At 44.4% G+C, this 19,796-nt stretch overlaps 1 protein-coding gene across 5 annotated transcripts in view; it reads right to left on the bottom strand.

The window, feature by feature from the left end:
- Garnl3 (GTPase activating Rap/RanGAP domain like 3) overlaps positions 1 to 19,796 on the bottom strand; it is a 131,139-nt gene that overhangs the window by 47,172 nt on the left and 64,171 nt on the right. For all 5 annotated transcript variants that reach the window (XM_070013977.1, XM_070013970.1, XM_070014007.1 and 2 more), the window contains 7 exons: positions 17,260 to 17,359; positions 15,529 to 15,647; positions 11,674 to 11,738; positions 8,720 to 8,783; positions 4,712 to 4,738; positions 1,608 to 1,683; positions 795 to 893 (listed from right to left, as the gene is read on the bottom strand). In XM_070013977.1, coding sequence (XP_069870078.1) covers positions 795 to 893; positions 1,608 to 1,683; positions 4,712 to 4,738; positions 8,720 to 8,783; positions 11,674 to 11,738; positions 15,529 to 15,647; positions 17,260 to 17,359 — 550 coding nt within the window. The remainder of the gene's footprint in view (positions 1 to 794; positions 894 to 1,607; positions 1,684 to 4,711; positions 4,739 to 8,719; positions 8,784 to 11,673; positions 11,739 to 15,528; positions 15,648 to 17,259; positions 17,360 to 19,796) is intronic.

The raw sequence follows: 19,796 nt of genomic DNA, 5'->3' as shown, positions 1-19,796 counted from the left end.
GAACCCCACAGGGCCCCCTGCTCCAGTCCATCGCATCCTTTTTGGTCTCTTTCTGCCCCCTCCAGCCATAACACCCTCTTAACTTCCAGAATCTATCATGTTCTGTCCTACCTCAGGATCTTTATGCTGCTTGGAATTCTCTTCTCACCTTGAGACATTCAAACTGCTCCTACTCATCACTCCCTCTCTCATCTGGAAGCCTGCTCCAGTTCCCAGATTTGGTAAAATGCCCTGAGCACATTCTGTTCTTCCTCTTAGCTCCTGTAAGTACTCAGCACTAAGTTACTTTGATAGGCATCTGTTTAAAAATCTGAGGGACCACTTTGTTAGGTATGCACACGATGCCCCCAGGACCCAGTCCAGTCCAGGAGCATGGAAGGTGCTCATTGGTAGGTAGAGCTAGGAGTCACTGAATGATGGGGATGACTGCTGAGAAAGAAATGTGTTGTTAGGTGATTTTTATTGTTTTGGGTAAGTTACACAAACTGAGATGGCTGTGACATCTCTAGGCAATATAATCTTATAGGCCAGCTGTAGGCATCCTTGATGGATGCGTCTTTAGGTGGTATATGATTGTATTTATGGGCTAGCCAGGACTTTTCCTAAGGGCTCTGAGGTGATTTAGTTTTGCATAGCTCAAAGAAGACAGTGAAGGTTCCAGTGACCCATGTTAGACTGGCTGTGGAGCTTGACTTCCCTCCAATCACTGCTGGCCTCGTGTCTTAGGTGTAAGTTCACAGGCAGGCAGGCTAACAAAATCCATCAACTACAACCAAATCCAGAGGCAAGCTTACTTTTGGTGTCCAGACCGCCACGGTAGCCTGTCCAGCCCTTTAGAGTGATGGTGTCACCCAGGAGAGTTAAAAATTTTTGAAAAGCGTCACTTCCAATTTCTGCAGGAAGAGGGAAAAGCATGAGGAAGGTACAGGTATCAATTCCATATTTCTAGCTACATGCTGAACTCGCCTGGAAACAGACCCAGACTCAGTGTTGCTGATGCATGCAGCAGGCAAACAGCATAGAAGTATATTTCCATGACCCGAGGCCACAGGGAACTTCCCCAAGCCAATCTCACTACAGCCACCCTGGGGTTACAGGTGCTTAGTACTGCAGAATGAAGATGCTATTACTGCTTCTCTTAATAATACACAGGTCTTTCACATGAAAAATGTAAAACATCAGGAAGAGGAAACCATCTGATCATTTAAAAAAAGCACAGAAAAATCTTCCACTGCTTTAGAGTCACTGTACAACAATTTTTTCTCAATCCAGGTGCTTTTCCACTTGGCCTATTTTTCCAGTGTTCAGAGCAGGGGCTGGTAGAAACTAGGTGATCAGTAAATATTTGCAAAGTGAATAAGACTGAATTACAACTGCCTTAGAAAATTTACTCAGTAACACTGTCTTCTTGTATTAAAGATTCTAACTCAACAAACTGAGCTTCTTTTTTTTTCCTGACAGTACTGGATTTGAACTTGGCTTTGTGCTGGTTAGAGTGCTCTACCGCTTGAGTCATGCTGAAGCCCACAAACTCAATTTTCACTGGCAGAAATGCTACAAGGCAGGCCCAGGTTTCCATCAGCAGGAAGGAGGAAGTGCCCACTCACCATTACTGAACATCTCATCATCAGTGAGCTGCCCGTCTTTGGCAAAAAGAACCCCAAACTTGAAGTTCACAGAGCCCTTACAAAAAGACAAAGGCAGGACTGTTAATTTCAAATCAAAGTATAATTATGAGATACGCTGTTTGCTACTTAGGACCACTGCAGTTGCCAGAATATATACTTGGGGGAGTCTTTTGTCCCAATTTTTAAGCAATGTAAACAATAATTAATCCCCTACCCCCTTTTTTTGCACCAGTCCTGGGGCTTGAACTTAGGGCCTAAGCATTGTCCCTCAGCATTTTTGTCCCTCTTAAGTCTGACACTCTACACTTGAGCCATAACTCCACTTCCAGCTTTTTGATGGTTAATTGGAGATAAGTCTCATGAACTTTCCTGCCCAGACTGGCTTTGAACAGCAATCCTCAGATGTCAGCCTCCTGAGTAGCTAGGATTTCAAGCATGAGCTACCAGTGCCTGGCTTTTATTTTTTATATAGCTTAAAAATGAGATATGTTTTATATTAAATTAATGCATCTGAATTTTCATTACTAATGGTACCCACAGAAAGGCAGGTCCTACTCTGGGTAACAGAATGCCAAAGACAAAGGGCCATGGGACCCTGGGTCTGGTACCATCTTCAAACCCACCCATCGGCAGGAGCCCAAATCCCAGCCAGCAAAGGAGAGCTAATTGTAATTCAAAACCAAACATAACAATCTTAGGCTGATGTCTTGTGGACTCTCTCAGAAATAGAAATGGAAATTGTGGGCAATTTATACTAAAAGCGCATTTTCTCCAATTCCTGGAGATATTTAATCTGCACAAGTCACAAACAGATGTGCAAAATAAAAAATAAAGTGAGCCAAGCAAGCAGTAATTAGTCCAAATGTGCAGCTTCTCTTCCTCAACTCTTAACACCAGATTAATTAAAATCTGATCTGTGGAAATGGCAAATAGCAAATGCATGACCGCAGCTTCTACAGGGAAGTGGGGAAGACAGAGGGCTGGGTCAGGAAGTGGGAAACAGGGACTCAATTGTATTTTTAATTTTCCTCTCTAAGCTGAGAGGGAGTTTATGAATTTTCACTGGATTATTCTCTATCGTGTCTTAGATGCCTAAAGTAGATGATAATAAAAAGAAATCCATTGTTGGAAGAATCAACTGTAAGAATGACCCATGGCTAGATTGGTGAAATCTTGGTGGTCAATTAAGGGGTAGACAAGGAACAGTGATTACAGCACTGGCCAATGGGTCAGAGGAGAGAGGTCAAAGGTGAATGCCAGGATTCAGGACAACTAGTAACCCCAGTTTGAGGCTCTCAAGGTACCTGTGAGAAAGAGACACATAAATCAGGAACAGTGGTTTTTTACACAGAGGCAGAGAAGGGAGCTGACTCCAGCTAATCCCCACACTTGAATTCTTCTCCAGCTCTTGGGTCTCAGCTCCAATGGCCTTTCTTGATCTTTCCATATAAAGCCTCCCACCCCACTATTACTCTGAGTACTTATTTGTTCTCCTCAGACTGTTGTTTTTGCACGTTCTTCTCTTGAACTCACATATTTGTCTGTTTCTACCACTAGAGGCACAGTTTCAGAAAGAGGAATCACATGTGTCTTTATTGAATCAGAAGGGCTGGCCATGGGTACTGGGGACACTGGAGGAAAATTAATTAATGTTCATGGCTGTGTGCAGAATAAACAAGAAGGGAAATGAAATGGCCAGATGCTACTGCTTTCTCACCAGTTGTCTCTTCTTCACAAACCATTTTTCATCAGTATCTTGGATTTTCTCAGGAACATCTACCCACTTTGGTTTGTCACTTCTATTTCTCCATCTCGGAAGTGATAACAAAATCACATGTCTCCAAGATGTTAGCATCTCTTTCTTTCTTGGGTTCATTTAAAAAGTACCTATAACAGGCCAGGTGCTATTGGCTCATGACTCTAATCCTAGCTACTTAGGAGGCTGAGATTTGAGGATCGCAGTTTGAAGCCAGCCCAGGAAGCAAAATCTGTGAGACTCTTATCTCCAATTAACCACCAAAAAGTTGGAAGTAGAGCTGTGACTAAAGTGGTAGGATGTTAGTCTTGAGCAAAAAAGCTCAGGAACAGCACCGAGACCTTGAGTTCAAGCTTTAGGACTCTCTGTGTGTGTGTGTGTGTGTGTGTGTGTGTGTGTGTGTGTGTGTGTGTGTGTGTGTGTGTGTGTGTGTGTGTGTGTGTGTGTGTGTGTGTGTGTGTGTGTGTGTGTGTGTGTGTGTGTGTGTGTGTGTGTGTGTGTGTGTGTGTGTGTACGCGCGCATGCATGTGCACACAGTACCTATAACAATTGGGATCTAACAGATGATCCTTCTGAAATGACTGCAAAAGGACTGAGACAGTGGCACACAGTACCTATAACAATTGGGATCTAACAGATGATCCTTCTGAAATGACTGCAAAAGGACTGAGACAGTGGAAATGTAAGTTGGCCAGATCTGAGGATTTCCTGGATGATCAGGAAATGAAGATTGCTTCACCCTGCCCCAAAGCATATAGCTCAGCAGGTCTGAGGCAGTGTGCATTTAGCAGATTTCTATGAGATGCTGAGGCTGCTGGTCCAGGGAGCCCACTCTGAGAGCCACTGGACCAGAAGAACCAAGCATGAGGCTGTCAGGAAGTCCAAGATCTGGTTCAGCTGAACTGACATCAGGCAAGTGCAAAAGAAGAGGGGGATGATGGGAGTTAGGGGCCATGATAGTCCACACAGACAGGACAAGGAAGTCTGGGGAAAGGAGAACTTTAGCCAATGCTAGCCCTAAGTGAACACTTTCAGCTTTTTGTGGAGATAAAAGTCTCACTGACTTTCTTGCCTGGGCTGGCTTTGAACCACAAGCCTGAGATGTCAGCCTCTTGAGTAGCTAGGATTATAGGTGTGAGCCACTGGCTCCTGGCTTGTTTTTGTGTCTTTATAGTTAGCTGTATAGAAAATTCCAAAATGTACCTTAAACCCCCTCCCCCCTCATAAAGTTAAGCTGTGAGAGCAAGTTCATGCCATGCATACCTGAGTCATGGGAAAAGGAGACACTGACAGAGAAGGAACTACAAAGCACTTCTAAACGACTCACCTCTTGTTCTTCCAGAACCAGCAAGTCCTGCCAAGAAATGTATTAAAATTTATGTCCACGTTTAATAGTGACCACCCTAATTCAACAATTGTCAAAAGACTGACTGCTAAGACAAGGATACAACAGTGACTCTGAAAGAATTCTGGCTTTGAATCCTTGCCTGGCCCTGTATTTAGATGTGTTTGGGCACCAGTTATTTGGGCTACTGGGGTTTCTGTCTTTGTAGCTATGGCCCTGAATGAGTGTGTGAACACCTGGCTCAGGGAGCCTTAAATCCACTTTGACTGCTTTCCTTCTGTCACTCCATACATAAATGTGCAAATGAATCCCATGCAAGTCCTATTTTTCCAGTACTTCTAAAAAAATTAGATTGTAGTTGATAAGCAGATACCCAAGCCAAAGGCTCTGAGAGGGCTGAGTGGATGAGGGAGAGGGAGGGGGCAGCCCAGGCAAGCCACAGCTGCCATGGGGAGGAGGGCAGGGACAGGTGGGAAAGGAAGCAGAGGAGCCTCAGTCCCCCTGCCCAAGGCTTTCTGAGTGGACCATGTCCAACAGAGACCTGACAATTCTGAAAGAACTGTGGGGGGCACACAAAACCTCCAGCTTACTTCATAGGAGGCATCTTTCATAATTTAACTGTCTTTATCATTTCCAAATTCTGAGAAAAAACTGTTTTCTTACACTGAAACATCTACATAATTTGCATGTGATCAATTTCCCTTTTCATAGGTGTGTGTGTTCTCAAGCACCCAGTGATGTCATTTAACTGTTCTGGAATTACAGTGGTGCACAGGAGGCTCGGCAGGGCCTGGGTGAAGGCCACGTGACCTGGAAGGAAGATAATTGCTAGATCTGGAGCCTGGTTCTTTTGACACCGCGGTGCTCCTTCTGCACCAACTGTGTTGCACAGACAAGAAGCTCGCGTCTGTCAGCTTCCCAGCTGCTATGAGGACTGGATGTTTTTCTGTGACGCCAGGCCTGGTGATGAAGCTGTCCTCTGTGGCCAGCCTTGTACCAGGTGTCCTGGCTAAGCCCAGGGTCCAACACTGCCCGGAGGGCCGGAGGGGTGTCACGAGCTGTCAAGTCACTCTCACTTGCAGCTTCCTAACTTCAAATTCTGTCTGTTCTGAAGCAGTTGCTCCTGCCATGGGTTCTGGTGTGGCAATGTCCAAATTGACACCATTCAGGGGTGTGTGTATGTGTACGCATGCGCACGTGTGTCTGTCCCGTAGCTTGAACTCAGGGCCTGGGCACTGTCCCTGAGCTTTTTTTTTTTTTGTTCCAGTCGTGGGGCCTGAACTCTGGGCCTGGGCGCTGTCCCTCAGCTCTTCAGCTCAAGGCTAGCGCTCTACCACTTGAGCCACAGCACCACTTCCGGCTTTTTTCTTTTTGCTTATGTGGTGCTGAGGAATCGAACCCAGGGCCTCAGGCATGCAAGGCAAGCGCTCTACCACTGAGCCAACTTCCCAGCCCCCCCTGAGCTTTTTTTTTGCTCAAGGCTAGCACTCTACCACTACTTGAGCCATAGTATCACTTCTGGCTTTTTGGTGGTTTATTGGAACAAGTCTTACAGACTTCCCAGACTGGGCTGGCTTTGAATTGTAATCCTCAGATCTCAGCTTCCTGAGTAGATAAGATTATAGGCACAAGCTACCAGTGCTTGGCACAATTCAGGTTTTTGAAATATTCTTATTCCTAAATTTGTTGGTATCAGTTAGGGCTTTCTGCTGTTCCCCAGTTTGTAATTGGAGCCCAGAAGGGCTAATTTTGGCTACTAATGGTGTTTCTTTTTTTTTTTTTTTTGCTTATGTGGTGCTGAGGAATCGAACCCAGGGCCTCATGCATGCAAGGCAAGCACTCTACCACTGAGCCACCTTCCCAGCCCCTAATGGTGTTTCTTAATACAGTCCCACTGGCCCTTCTTGATGGCAGCATGACCAATGGTTGCTTTGGGGTTGACAACACTGTTAAAATTAAAAAAATATATATATATTAAAACCCTGACATGCTTAAATATTCAAGTTTAGCACTACAGATTTTTCTACAATCCCTGGTCATCTGGGAAAGTCCTACCCCAACTATCCAAAGTGGATGGAGAAAAGCAGGAAGATAACATCTGGGTTTCTCCACCTCCTTCCAGCTAAGCTCAGTCACATATGACCTCTGGAAAGGGACTGATGGAGAATAATATTACTACAGCTCTCCTAGCAGCCAGGAACTGAGGAAGAACACATTCAATCACACCTGCCACTTTCCTTCTTTGGGGAAGATGCTTTCTTTGGGTTTAGTTTCTGCTCACGCTGTGGACCTATGATTGTTAAGGCCTGTTTCCTGGCCTTGTAGCCCACTGTCAATGGCTCCTAAGGGAATCACTAGGAATCTGATGGCAGATTGAAATAACCCAACTGTATAGCCTAAGCTTCACTCCCAAGGGGAAAAAGTGAAAATGCAATTGTAGGGAAAGTTTTAGAGGATCTTTGGTTTGGTAACAAACAGGTAAGGGTGATGCAGGGTAGACTAAAAGCTGTTGAATCTTTTGTCCTCTGATTTTGTAGAGAGAAAGCAGCTAGGGCTGGCAGGGAAGAGGTGAACTCTGCCAGAGGGATTTACCCAGCAGCAAGAGGCTAAGAAAAATACCACAGGTCAGCCTCTAGGCCTTGGGGTCTATGTCTGAAAGTGGAGTTAATAGTGTGGGTTACTGTTAGGCTCTAAGAAAGAAAGGATTAAGAGTAAGTGATAATGGCATACAGTACTGACATGTTCATAATTCTAATTCGTGTGTAAATTTGCCATCCAGCTACTTAGAGGTAAAGCAGGGACTAAGTTTCCTTAGTTTAACCCCACACCTCTTTTTTGGCCTGAGATTTTTCTGGAGTTGGCACATGGTAAAAATACTACTTTAAAAAATAAATCAAAACAAAACTGGGCTCTGGTGGCTCATATCTATAATCCTAGCTCAGGAGACTGAGATCTGAGGATCATGGTTCAAAGCCAGCTAGGACAGTAAAGTCCATGAGACTCTTATCTCCAATTAATAACCAAAAGGCTGGAAGTGGAGTTCAAATAGTACAGTGCTATTCCCAAAAAACCTCAGGGAATAGTGCCTAGGCCCTGAATTCAAGCCCTCAGACCAGAAAATAAAAATTAAAACAAAAGATATAGGAATTCTCAATTCTACATGTTTTGGTTAAGCTAGGAGCTAAGGGCCTTATTTTCAAAGCTATCTATATCTTAAATGTCAGATCACTCATGTACCTATCAAGCTACTGTATCCTGAGTTATTTCTCTAAAAAGTAAAGTAAAAAAATACAAAGTGAATTTAAGTACTCTGCTTCTGTCTTAAAGCTCCTCCTCCCCCAGCTCCCTGCTGCCTGGTAGATGGAATTCCAAGCTGCTCCTCCAGCCACTTCCCTTGTTTTCCCAGCTGGGCCATAGGCTGGCATACCATCAGGGATGTCTGGTCTAAGTTTCCAGGGATTTTAAAATCTTCAAAGCTAAATTGATGACAGCTCTAAGCGTGGTTATTTTTCCAATGAACACTATCCAAATTATGACTCCCCCTCCCTGGGCACAGTTCTCTCTTTGCATCAAGTCCTAAGATAACAGGGATGGCTTTCTGGACACTCTTAATCCTCCCTGATGCCCAGAATAATGGGCTAAATGGGTAAGAGCTTAATTCCTGAAGATCTTTTTCATATTCTACATTGTTCTGTATCATTCAGGGGAAGATGTCTCTTGGTGAACACACACCCTGTTTGTTCATGGATCAAGGGCCCTGCAGCTCCGTGATCTCAGTTTTCGTGACACATGAGCACTAGTCAAAGAGCATTTGAAAAATACAGATTCTCAGCCATTAATCTAGCAGGTCAGAATGTCAGCCCGTGTTTCTCCCATGGGGAGTTTAAGAAAACACACAGGTGATCCAGCTCTGTCCTTCGCCCCGTGCCAGCTCTGTCCTGACAGGGTAATCCATTTCACACAATTATGAAACACAGAATTTTCTGGTACCTTTTGTATCTCGGGATGAAAGATTTCCCTTGGGCCTTTCTCAAACTTGTCCAGATTCATGGCACTGAAACAGAATGAATGGAATGAATTATAAGGGTAATGGAAGCTTAACTAATGTGAGGCGAGCCTCAGCTCTTCAGAACTCTATTTTCTAGAAAATCATGGCTGTATTCTCCCCATTTTAAAGTTGAAGAAATTGAAGGATTAGAAGTTAAATAACTGGTCAACAAAGCTGATTAGTGGCAGAGCCAGGAGTTAGCTGACTCCTTTTATCTGACTCCTGTTGAAGCAGGCTGATCATGAGTCCTAGTTCAACCTGGGCTACATAAAGAGATTCTGACATAAAAAAAGAAAGAAGTTTTCAAGTTTATGTTTATAACAAAAGAAGACCCTGGGCTGGGAATGTGGTTTAGTGGTAGAGTGCTTGCCTAGCATGCATGAAGCCCTGGATTTGATTCCTCAGTACCATATAAACAGAAAAAAGCTGGAAGTGGCAGTATGGCTTGTGGTATAGTGCTAGAATTGAGCACAGAGAGGCTCAGGGACAGTGTCTAGGCCCTGAGTTAAAGCTCCAGAACTGTAAAAAAAAAAAAAAAAAAAAAGACCCTCCCCGGCTATGTTGGCATCAACTGTAGTGGTTTTAGTCTCTCCTTGACCCTCTTCCACCCTTCTCCTACTACTCCTTTTTTTTTTTTTTTTTGGCAGTACAGGAGCTTGATCTCAGGGCTTCATGCTTGCTAGATAGGTTTTCTTTTTTTTTCAAGTTCAACAGCTTTATTAGGCCGCAGCCCCGGGACGGGGCTAGATAGGTTTTCTACCAGTTGAGCCACACTGCTAGTACCTTTCTGTGTTGGTTTTTTATTATTGTTCTTGCTGTAGTCCTGGGGCTTGAACTCAGGGCCTGGGCACCGTCCATGAGCTTCTTTTGCTCAAGCTAGCACTCTACCATTTGAGCCACAATACCACTTCTGGCTTTTTCTGTTTATGTGATACTGAGGAATCGAACCTAGGGCTTCATGCATGCTAGGCAAGCACTCTACAACTAAGCCACATTCCCAGGCCTGTGTTGGTCATTTTTGAGGAAGGTTTTTGCCTTATGTCTAGGCCAACCTGTGCACACCTGAAGTGCTGGGGAGGACAAGCCGGTACTATAACAATCAGCTAGGATATCAGGTATGTGTCAACATACCCAGCCACTGGTTGAGATGGAGTGTCTCAAACTCCTTTTTGCCTGGGTTGGCCTTGAATCTCCATCTCTAGGTCTCTACCATACAGGGGAGCTGCCACACCTGGCTGGTCTTCCCCATCTTTAAAATCACACTGTTATAGGCTCTGGATAGAGCCTGCTCATACAAGGGAATGAAATTATAACAAAAAAAGAGAGAAACATGTAATCTTCAAAATAAAGAAGGAAGGAGTACAGAAAAAGATTCACAGAAACACTTAAGCCAGTGTAATTCAAAGTATTACTTTCACAGTAAGTTAAAATGAACTATTCCTTACAGCCAGCAAGATATCGCTGTGTTCAACAACAACAATAAAAATGTTAATCTAAAGCTGCGTGCCGGTGGCTCATGCCTGTAATCCTAGCTACTCAGGAGGCTGAGATCTGAGGATGGCAGTTCAAAGCCAGCTGGGCAGGAAAATCTGTGAGACTCTTATCTCCAATAAACCACTAGAAAACCGGAAAGTGGCACTGTGTGGCTCAAGAGGTAGAGAGCATGAAGAGCTGAGGGACAGCACCCAGGCCCAGAGTTCAAGCCCTATGACCGACCAAAAACAAAAAAGTTAATCTATTTGCCACTGTTTCTTTAACTCAGGCCTCAGACTATTCTGGAGAAAAATCTAAGGCTTAGAGCAGGCAAGAGAAGGCCTGCAATTTGGAGACCAAATCAAGTTTACAAATGGGATATAATTATTTTACTTCTTAATCTTGGTGCCACTTGATCAGCCAGTTATAGTCCTTAACTGATTGTCTGTCACTTGAAGACACATCCTGGTCCCTATGTTCCAGCTACAGGGTATACTTACCTGGGGACACTGAAACATTGGCCACAACCTTGTTCAGACAAATAGAGGGAAAGATTAGGGCAAAGGGCAAGCTTTGTCCTCTACGTGAGAGGGCATTAGTGAACAGCCCTAGCTCTGGTGCCCCAGGACCTAGATTGAAATCCCTGCTTGGCAGCTCACCAGCAGCAAGGCATTTGCCAAATTGCTTTACCTTTCTGAAGCTGATGCTGATAAGAGAGTGGAGGGCTACTCATGGAGCTAATTTAAAGGTTTACTGAGAGAGCCTGTGATTCGTTTTGCACAGAGACAGACAAAGACGCTACTGTTAGCACGATGTGACATCTTAGCTGGTGCCAGGGGACTTGCTCCTCTGGAGAGGCGGCTTTCCCCAGGGAAGTTCTCCCCACCACAGCATGGGAGAACCGGGGGCAGGGAGGAAAAGGGGCATGAGAGGCGGCTGAGCGGGGAGCAGGCAGATGTTCCAATCACTTAACTTTCTGTTTGGCAAAGAATAGGCACATTCTCCTTGGAGAGCCTTTGCTGACATGTGGGTTTCTATTTCAAAGTAGAAAAAAATGAAAGGAAACATATTTCTTGACTTTCATTTGAAAACCAAAGTGCCAAGTGAATGCAGGAGAATAGTGGGCCCAGGAATGCAGACAGGAGCGGGCTTCAGGGCAGGAGCTCAGGCCTCAGCTCCAACATGGGCCAGCTGTGAGGTCCCACTCTCTCTCTGAATCCCCACTTCCTCATCAGTGAGGTGGGGGCAATGGCAGTCCTGCCTTGTGGGGCTGCTGTGGAGACTACATGGGGGCATGTACCAACTGCTTGGTGGGTGTGGCATGCTGCCAAGGCTCAATGGAAAGCTAATAACTAGAATGGTCCCAGTAACGGGTCTATCCAGGCCTGCCGCCAGAGAAGTGGCTCCACTCACCAGAACTCACCTTAAGATGGACTTCACAGAGAGTGTTTTTGTAGGACTGTAGGGAAGGCATATTTTCTGGGTACCCTGGAAAAGTCAAAGCACTGAATCAGTGATGAGTCCAGAAACTTCCATCTCTGAAGGATCCTCACCAGGCCACTGAAGAAACCAGGTCTGATCTTTCTCATTGCTCTACGAGAGGCATAAACACATGCTGTGCTGGGAAAGAAATCCTGCTCAGAGCTGACAGCATCTTCCCTTCTCCCCAACTCTTCAAGATACAGGTCCTTCTATGAAATTGTGGGGAGCAGCTGAGCCATCTACTATACTTTGAAAGAGTAGCCCCCCAAGAGCCTCGGTGTTAAAGGCTCAGCCACAGCGAGAGGCACTATTAGAAGGTGGTAGGATCTTTAAGGGGAGGACCTAGTGGGAGGTCTTAGATTACTGGTGGTGAGTCAGGGCACAGACAAACCAGGGCAACATGAGGCGAACACACTGCAGGCACGCAGGTGTGAGCTGAGCATTTCTGTTCACATAACCGTTTGTGTGTGAGTGTGAGGCTATGTGTGTACATGGACACATGGACAGACATCTAGAAGAATGTTGTAAGATCACCTCTGAGTGGCTGGACTTTGATCCCTGTCTTTTTATATGCTGTATTGCACGAATGAATTTTTTTTTATTTTTTTTTTTTTTACCGTCAGTGTGAATCTTTTTATAAAAGGTCTTCTCTGTGTTTAGAGAAGCCCAGCACAGACACACAGATTGTTTAAAGTAGGGTTGTCATTTTGCTATTTTTCTAACTGCTTTTTAGGACCTAGCAGAAGGTGAGCTCCGGGCTGGTTGAGAGATAGCGCAGTCCAGCACTGTGGGGCCCTCTCAGCCTCCAGACTGAAGCCAAGGAGGGCTTCATAACCAACTTCTGCTAATATTTGGATCTTTTCAGTCCCTTCCCTCCCTTCAGCACTTGCGTTTGTAGCCAGGCAACACCTAGCTCTGGGTACAGGATTTAGGTCCTAGGTAAGAGGCTTTGAGGAAGGCCGGGGCCCTGCTCAGTACAAGGGACTCCTCCTGATGCCAGCCTAAACCTCCTTCACAATGGTCCTACAGTTTAAACCAAGAGTAACTCCACAGTGGGGCCCTTGTTGGTTCCTTCTGCTTGGAGCAGTTCCCTGCTTCCTCTTCTACTTTGTATGGATCTCTCTTTCAATAGCACCGCACAGGAAGCTTTCCCCATCTCTCATTTGCAGCCAGGCTCCAGGGCGATTTGCCACCTTTGTTCTCTTCAGGGTGCAGAGCACCATTTATAATATGGACAGCAGCTTCAGAGATGAAAATAGGTAAAAATTTCCTCCTGAATCTGTCCTATCCTCCCTCTCTCCCTCAGCATCTGGCAACCATGTAAGAGGATTTTTACTTCCTACAGGAAGAAGACACAATGCTGAGAACATCTATTCCAGACAGGCAGAGAGGGGAGAAACTACCTTTTCCTGCCTTTGTGGAAGGGAGGAAGAAGGGAGAGGACTGGAAAACTAAGTAGATAGATGTCAGGGCCTTCCCAGGACAGGACTTGGATGAGCACTGCAAGGTCAGTCCTGGAGCACCTAGAGCATCTGGGAAGAGGCCCACTTCCCAGGCATGCCTTTCCCAGAAATGGGAGGTTCACGTGACATTTGTCAGAACTTGGTGAAGGGCAGAGGTGAGGTGGCTGCCAGTGTGGGTGACCAAAGAGATCACATTGTGTATAAAAGCTGACACTCCTGCTTTCTGACATGTAGCCTATGGCTTGCAGGAAATGGTTGAGAGGCTCAGAGACGAGCAGAACCCTGGGACCAAGCCAAGGAGGGATATCATGAGAAGGAGCTAATGCTGGGGGCAGGTGCAAGACCAGTTAGTGCTCAGTAGTCCCTAGTTCAGAGATCAGACAGTCACTCCACAAAAGAAAATCAGAAAAAATGTGGAGGCTGTGTGCACCCAAGGTCCTCTTCTGCTACCACAAGGCCCAAGTAGCCAAATACCAACCTCACGGGGAACAGGAAAAGGAAGAAGCCGCTGAAAGACTGACTGTCCAGAGACAGAGGCATCTCAAAGCGAATACTGAAACCGTTAGAGAATGGAATGCTGCGATCAACAATCAAATAAACAAAATAAAACATAACCAGAAAACTGCCTGCCTGGTGCAGAAGATGAGAGGCTCTGGAGGAAGCCATGGCTTCCTCTCACTAGCTCTCACTGAGCTGCTGCTGAGAAACCCGGCATGGTCTCCTATGCCTGTGGCTTGGGCTCTGCATCCAGTTCAGCTGTGCCCATTGCCTGATGGGCCCAGCTACGGTGGCACAGGGAGTGTGCGACACTTCTCTGCAGGAAATAATTTACTAGTAAGATTCAACATCTAATAGATTTTTACTCCAAACTTGCTTTAAAAAGGAAAAAAGGCTGGGCACTGGTGACTCATGCCTGTAATTCTAGCTATTCAGAAGACTGAGATCTGAGGATCACAGTTCAAAGCCAGCCCAAGCAGGAACTAGCCCATGAGACCCTTATCTTGAACTAATCACCAGAAAACTGGAAGTGGTGTTGTGGCTCAAGTGGTAGAGCGCTAGCCTTGAGTGGAAGAGCTCAGAGACAGGGCCCAGGCTCAGAGTTCAAGTAAATAAAAATAAAAATAAAAAAGGAAAAAAGCCCTAAAACATATCATTGGAGTTTATATAGGTAGAGGCAGCATAGCTCAGAGGGTAAGCCAAACTCTGGTGTCATTTATTAATTTGCTTTGCTAGATTGTGGGTAAACTGAGGACACAGAAGACATGTTCTTAACTTTCATCAGTGCATACTTGAGTGTGAGAAATGATATGAGTCAGAGATTTACAAACAGAATTAATTATGTACAATGGTGGCGACCTTGAGCTCTGCCTGGTCTGCCCCCTACTAGCTGTGGCGTTGGCTATGTCATTTAATCTCCCTGAATGCAATGGTATCTACTAAGGTAATTGTCTAGAGGATTTAGTATAGCACCTGGCATATGGTAAGTGCTCAGTAAGTATTAGATTGTATTGTTATTAGTATTAACTATTTTAAACCACTATAAAAAGTTTCTAACTACAGTTTGATGTGCAATTTGTCCTGGAGAGTCTTTCTGGGATTTTTGAAGTTGCTATTATTTTTTCTGTATGCATACATGCAGGTGTGTTTGTATGTGTTTGTACTTTTCGGAATACCATACTGTCTGTAAAAATTCTCCTCAAAGGAAAAGAAATTTTAAAAATGAGTCAAAGATGAATTTGAGAATTAGCAGAAAGGGCTGAGGAAACAGGAGAAAAGGCAGCCATGTGTGTCCTGAGTGTCTCCAGGTGAAAGGGATTAGCTTCCAGCTTACTGCTCCAAGGAGGTGTTTGCAAACCCACCTTGCATTTGCTAGTTCATCTTCAATTATTCTTCTAACCCATACAACTGATGAAAGGTGGAGCCTAAGGCAAACCCTGGCAGAATGGTGGCTGTCATAGTTGGCTGAGCACTGTACAAAGACAGGAGGAGCACAGCCCAGCACTTGCTCTGTTGGCTGAAGGTGAGCCAATTCACTGCATTCAGTGTCAGGTAAGGTTAATAACCTGAAACCTCTATAAAACAGATTTCTGTCTTCCCAGAGGCCAGGACAGAGAGAAATGAACCCATCCCATTAGTGGCTTATAGATAAGGAAGAAGTTCCTCCTCATGTCAGAGCTTGCAGTCTTATCTCAGACTAGAATAACCCTGAAATATCCAAACTGCCAGAATCTCACAGAAAAAGGTTTCGCTGGGCCTCTGCTGCCAACTATGGACAATGCTGCCAACTAAACTTTGGATCGTGAGGAGACTGCAAGTGTAAGCCAGGCACTTACTGTTTTCCTCCAAAGAATTGCACGATATTGAGGGACACGCTGATTGTTCTGGTCAGAAAGAGTCACAGACAAGAAGAAGGGGCTCTTCTCTGCATCGTTCCCAATGTAATTCTGATGGACTGGAAGAACAGGTTTAGAACAGTGAGAATATAGCCTGACAGGTTCCTGGAGTCACCCTTACCAGGGGACGCAGCTTAGCCCTTCTAGCATGCTCAGGGATCCAGAATAATCTCAAACTGGTTCACTAGGAGCCAGCTCACCATCTCTAATCATGTGCTCCCCTTCCCTTGCCAGTGGTTGGCTCAGCAATGAACATGTGACCAAACACTGGCCAATGAGACAGGAGGAGACCTCTTATCAAGGGGCTTCTGAAGCCGGTTTCTCACTCTCAAGATGGCCTCCCTCCACTGGACATGGTAGTTCTTAGAAGTGATGCCTGGAATTGCCACAGCCATCTTGTAACCCTGAGGAGGGCCAAGGTGCCACAATAAGGATGGCAAAGCAGAGGAGGGGGAAAGGTCTGGATCCTTAACCGCCCTGGACCTTTGAAGGCCTTAGCTTGAGAACCCACCCTTGCTCTACCCCTTCCTGTTTAAGCCAGTTTGAGTCAGGCTTTCTGTTATATGCAGTCGGTGATGTCTACACTCATAGCACTATTTTTCTGTGAGACCACTGCTGTGTTGAGCACTATGTTGCACACCTACACAGCTTTCTTGCTGATTTCCTTCCTTATAAGTGCTTCTCTACTCCCCTGCCTACTCATGTAAATTCTGCCTGGCCAAATACATGAACTTCTTAGAGTAGTACTCTAAGATTTCTTAAAGGATAATGAGAAGACTTTTCTTAAGTGAACTGAGAAGACCTTCTCATTTCATAGTCCAGGCATCCTATTTTCTACAAATGAGAGCATTAGCTCAATAAGCATTTTCTCTAACTCATTTTGATCCCACAGTCTTGATGGTCCTTCCTCTCCAACATCTTGTCACTAACCATCTTGTGAGTCCTTCACTCTAAATGTACAGTGTCTAAAAGCTAACAGAAATTGAGTTCTTGGGGGTGCTGGCTATGGGCACATCTCATTGAAACTTCTGTTCAAACCTGCTAGGCAGGGACTAGTAATACCCCACTTTACAGACAGGGAGACTGAGTCTCAGTGAGGTAGGGTAACTGCGTAAGGTCCTGTGGTGTATCACAGCAGAACCATGGTGCAAGCCCATTCTACATGAGCCTTTGTGACATGACCTCACTATCGCACACTGCCTGGCAGATGGTTTTTCACTGATGACTAAGTGAGCCAGAGCCTACAGCAGAATGCCTGCAGTGCTACAGGAGCTCTGGGCACCGATTCTCACCCCTGGTGCCTTCAACTAAATGTCCAAAAGTCACTTTAGGTAGAGAGCTTACTTTGCACATTTCAAAGTTGTTTTACTAACCTAAATTTCTTCTTCTCTAAGTACCTATTCAGATGACTGAATCCCCTTTAACTCCCCAGGATTAGAAGTAAAAAAAAAAAAAAAGTAGAGAAAACAAAACAGCCAAAAAAGAAGAGAAAGCAAAGCCAAAAATCAAGGGTACTCTTAAGGCTGACTCTGAGCTGCCCCCTTGACCTCTATCGGTGGGCTGCCGGTGGGCTGCCTACCCTGAGCTGCATGCTCACACCAGGCCCCACCTCGTCAGCACCTGTTTCCCCTTGAGCATCCTTCTTCCCCACCACCACGATGGCATAATTACCTTGTCCTAAGAAATACTTGAAATACCATCTGGTGTGGTACTCTGGGTTCTCTAAGTGCACGTCTGTTCTTCGCCAAGTACCTGGCAGAGTGGTTGCATTCTGTAATGGAAGAGTTGTGCCATTAGGAGACTTATTTAGAAAGGAAACCAGAAACTGGCAATGAATCTGAAAACACCATTGTTCAAAGCACATACACACAAGAAGACAGTACACATTCACATCTCAGAAGAATTCTGGAGGTCTGCAGGTGCAGGAGAAAGCACGGAGTGGCCTGGTGAGTTCTAATCTGAACATAGGCACCTCCCCTTTTCTGGTACCCAGGCTTCACAACTTTTGGGGCTAGTGTCCCCTACAGGCATATTTTATTCAAATCCATATGCTTTGTAGAACTTCATACGCATGTAATAAAAAGTATCCAACTGATGTGAGGAATGTGTTTCAATACAAGGAATAACTAAAATCCAAAGATATTCAATATGAATGCTTTGCTAAGTTTTATGTATTTTTCTTACCGAAGGGAATCATAGTGCACACACAGTTTTGGAACCTGCCTTTTCACTTAGTGTATTTTCCTGTGTCAGTCAACACACTTCTGCAATGGCAACCTTAGACAGGGTCTTGCTATATAGCCCAGGCAGGCTCAAACTTCTTGTTTTAGCTTCCCATGGGCTGGAACTACAGGCAGGCACCACTCATTTGCAATGTTAATATTAGTGGCCCTGTTCTAAATTATTATACAGATGCAATAGAACTCATTTAAGGATTGTAGGTTGTTATAAAGTTGTGAAGAGCATCTAGTGTCATTTTATGCACACTTAGTAGTCCATATCTAGGGTAGATTCTTAGATGTTGAATTGCATTGCCAAAGGACATGCTTCTCATCAATGATCTATATGGTACCAGTCTGACATCTAGGAAGACTGGTACAAAATCAGAGTTCCTCAGTGGAGGCTGACGTGCCATTTCCCTAAATGGCTTGGCATTGTCTGCCCAATTTAAAGCAAAAATATCATCTCAGTGTTGTGTGCATTTTGTGTCTGTATTTCAGATGGATTGAACATTTCCTTCATATTTATTACCCATTTACACTTCTCCTTTTATGCATTATCTGTATCAGATTCCTTACCTGATTGTATGGCCTGTTTTCTTAATTATTGATAAAGTACTTAAAATAAATGGAAAACATTTTTTTCTGATTGAATTTTTCCTTTTCATTTTGTTTACAGTGATTTTGGCCATTGATATATTTGAATATTTTTCTCTTATGGCTCCTATCTTTAGTATCATGTTATAAAATCCTTCCCCATACCACTGTCATTGGAACTATTTACCTCTATATTCCAGATGTCATGAAAATTTAACTCTTCTATTTCATATTGTAATCTGTCTAGTGTTTATTTTCATGTGTGCTATGGCGTATAGATCGATTTCCCCTGGAAATGTATCAACGGACCCCACTGTAATTGTTGAGTACTGTCATTTCCAGCCTTTATGAGGCTTTGAATACCTTTACAGAAATGTCTGAACTGTCCACAGCTCACTGTGCAAGCTTTCCATTTATCTGAATGCCTGGCTGCTGCTCTCTTGGAGCTCTGTGGCCATCTACATGGAGCCATGTAATGACCACCCGTAATGAGGGCACAGGCTTTCCAATGAACTTGCTGCTAGTGATCTATTTACACATTTGTGATAGGTTTTGTGATCATACCAAAGAATTTCTGTCATGATCATATTGAAGAATTTTGCAAAGAGACCTCAGGAATGAATATTAAATGTTATCAAAAGCCTTTTTTTTTTTTTCAGGGAGAGGCAAGTCTTGAGAAAGCAGGTGAAATGAAGGACATCCTGGTGATGTAATGCAGCGCACATAGCAACAGCTCTTCCCACATTGAACAGCTCTTGGGTTTCTGCAATCCCTCTCCTAGCTGAGGGTGTACTGTTTGTTTAATAAGCAATGACTGATGTATAGAGTTGTTCATGAGATGAGCTGCTTCTCTGTAGTCATTTCTGTCTTGCTTTCAGGGTTGTGTTGGTTTATGACAGAAATGAGGGCGCTTTTTGTCTTTGCCATCATCCGGAAACACTGACATTATTGAGCGCTCTAAATGCCAAGTATCAGGCGAAGCACTTTACATGCATTATCTCCAACGCCACCGCCAACTTTCTGAGATTCTATTTTAACTCCCTTCTTCCGGTGAGGAAGTGGAGACGGAGGGAGTGTAAGTGTGTCGCCTAGGACGCAGAGGTAGCCAGCGGCAGAGCTGGAACTGAAGCCAGTTCTCATTTCAGAGGTGCTTTCTTTTCCTATTTAATCTTAGCCATTACATCATCTTTTGTGCCCTTTTTTATGTTCTGTCTTTTTAACCTGTTTGGGAGTAAAACTGTGGGTTCAAGTTTTTTTTTCCTACATCATTGTGCTGTTTGGGGGTTTTCTTGATTTTTTTAAAAATAGCTATTTCTACATGTATGTGTATATTTACATTTTTATTTAGAAATCATTTTAAGTGTGCATAAAAGCTGCTGAGAATGTTTTAGT

Source organism: Dipodomys merriami, unplaced genomic scaffold, assembly GCF_024711535.1.
Source record: "Dipodomys merriami isolate MVZ:Mamm:240054 unplaced genomic scaffold, mDipMer1.0.p SCAF_11, whole genome shotgun sequence".
In the NCBI taxonomy this organism is placed as follows: Eukaryota; Metazoa; Chordata; class Mammalia; order Rodentia; family Heteromyidae; genus Dipodomys; species Dipodomys merriami.
The sequence above is the reverse complement of the archived record's forward strand: the minus strand, read 5'-3'. Positions and strand labels throughout refer to the sequence as shown.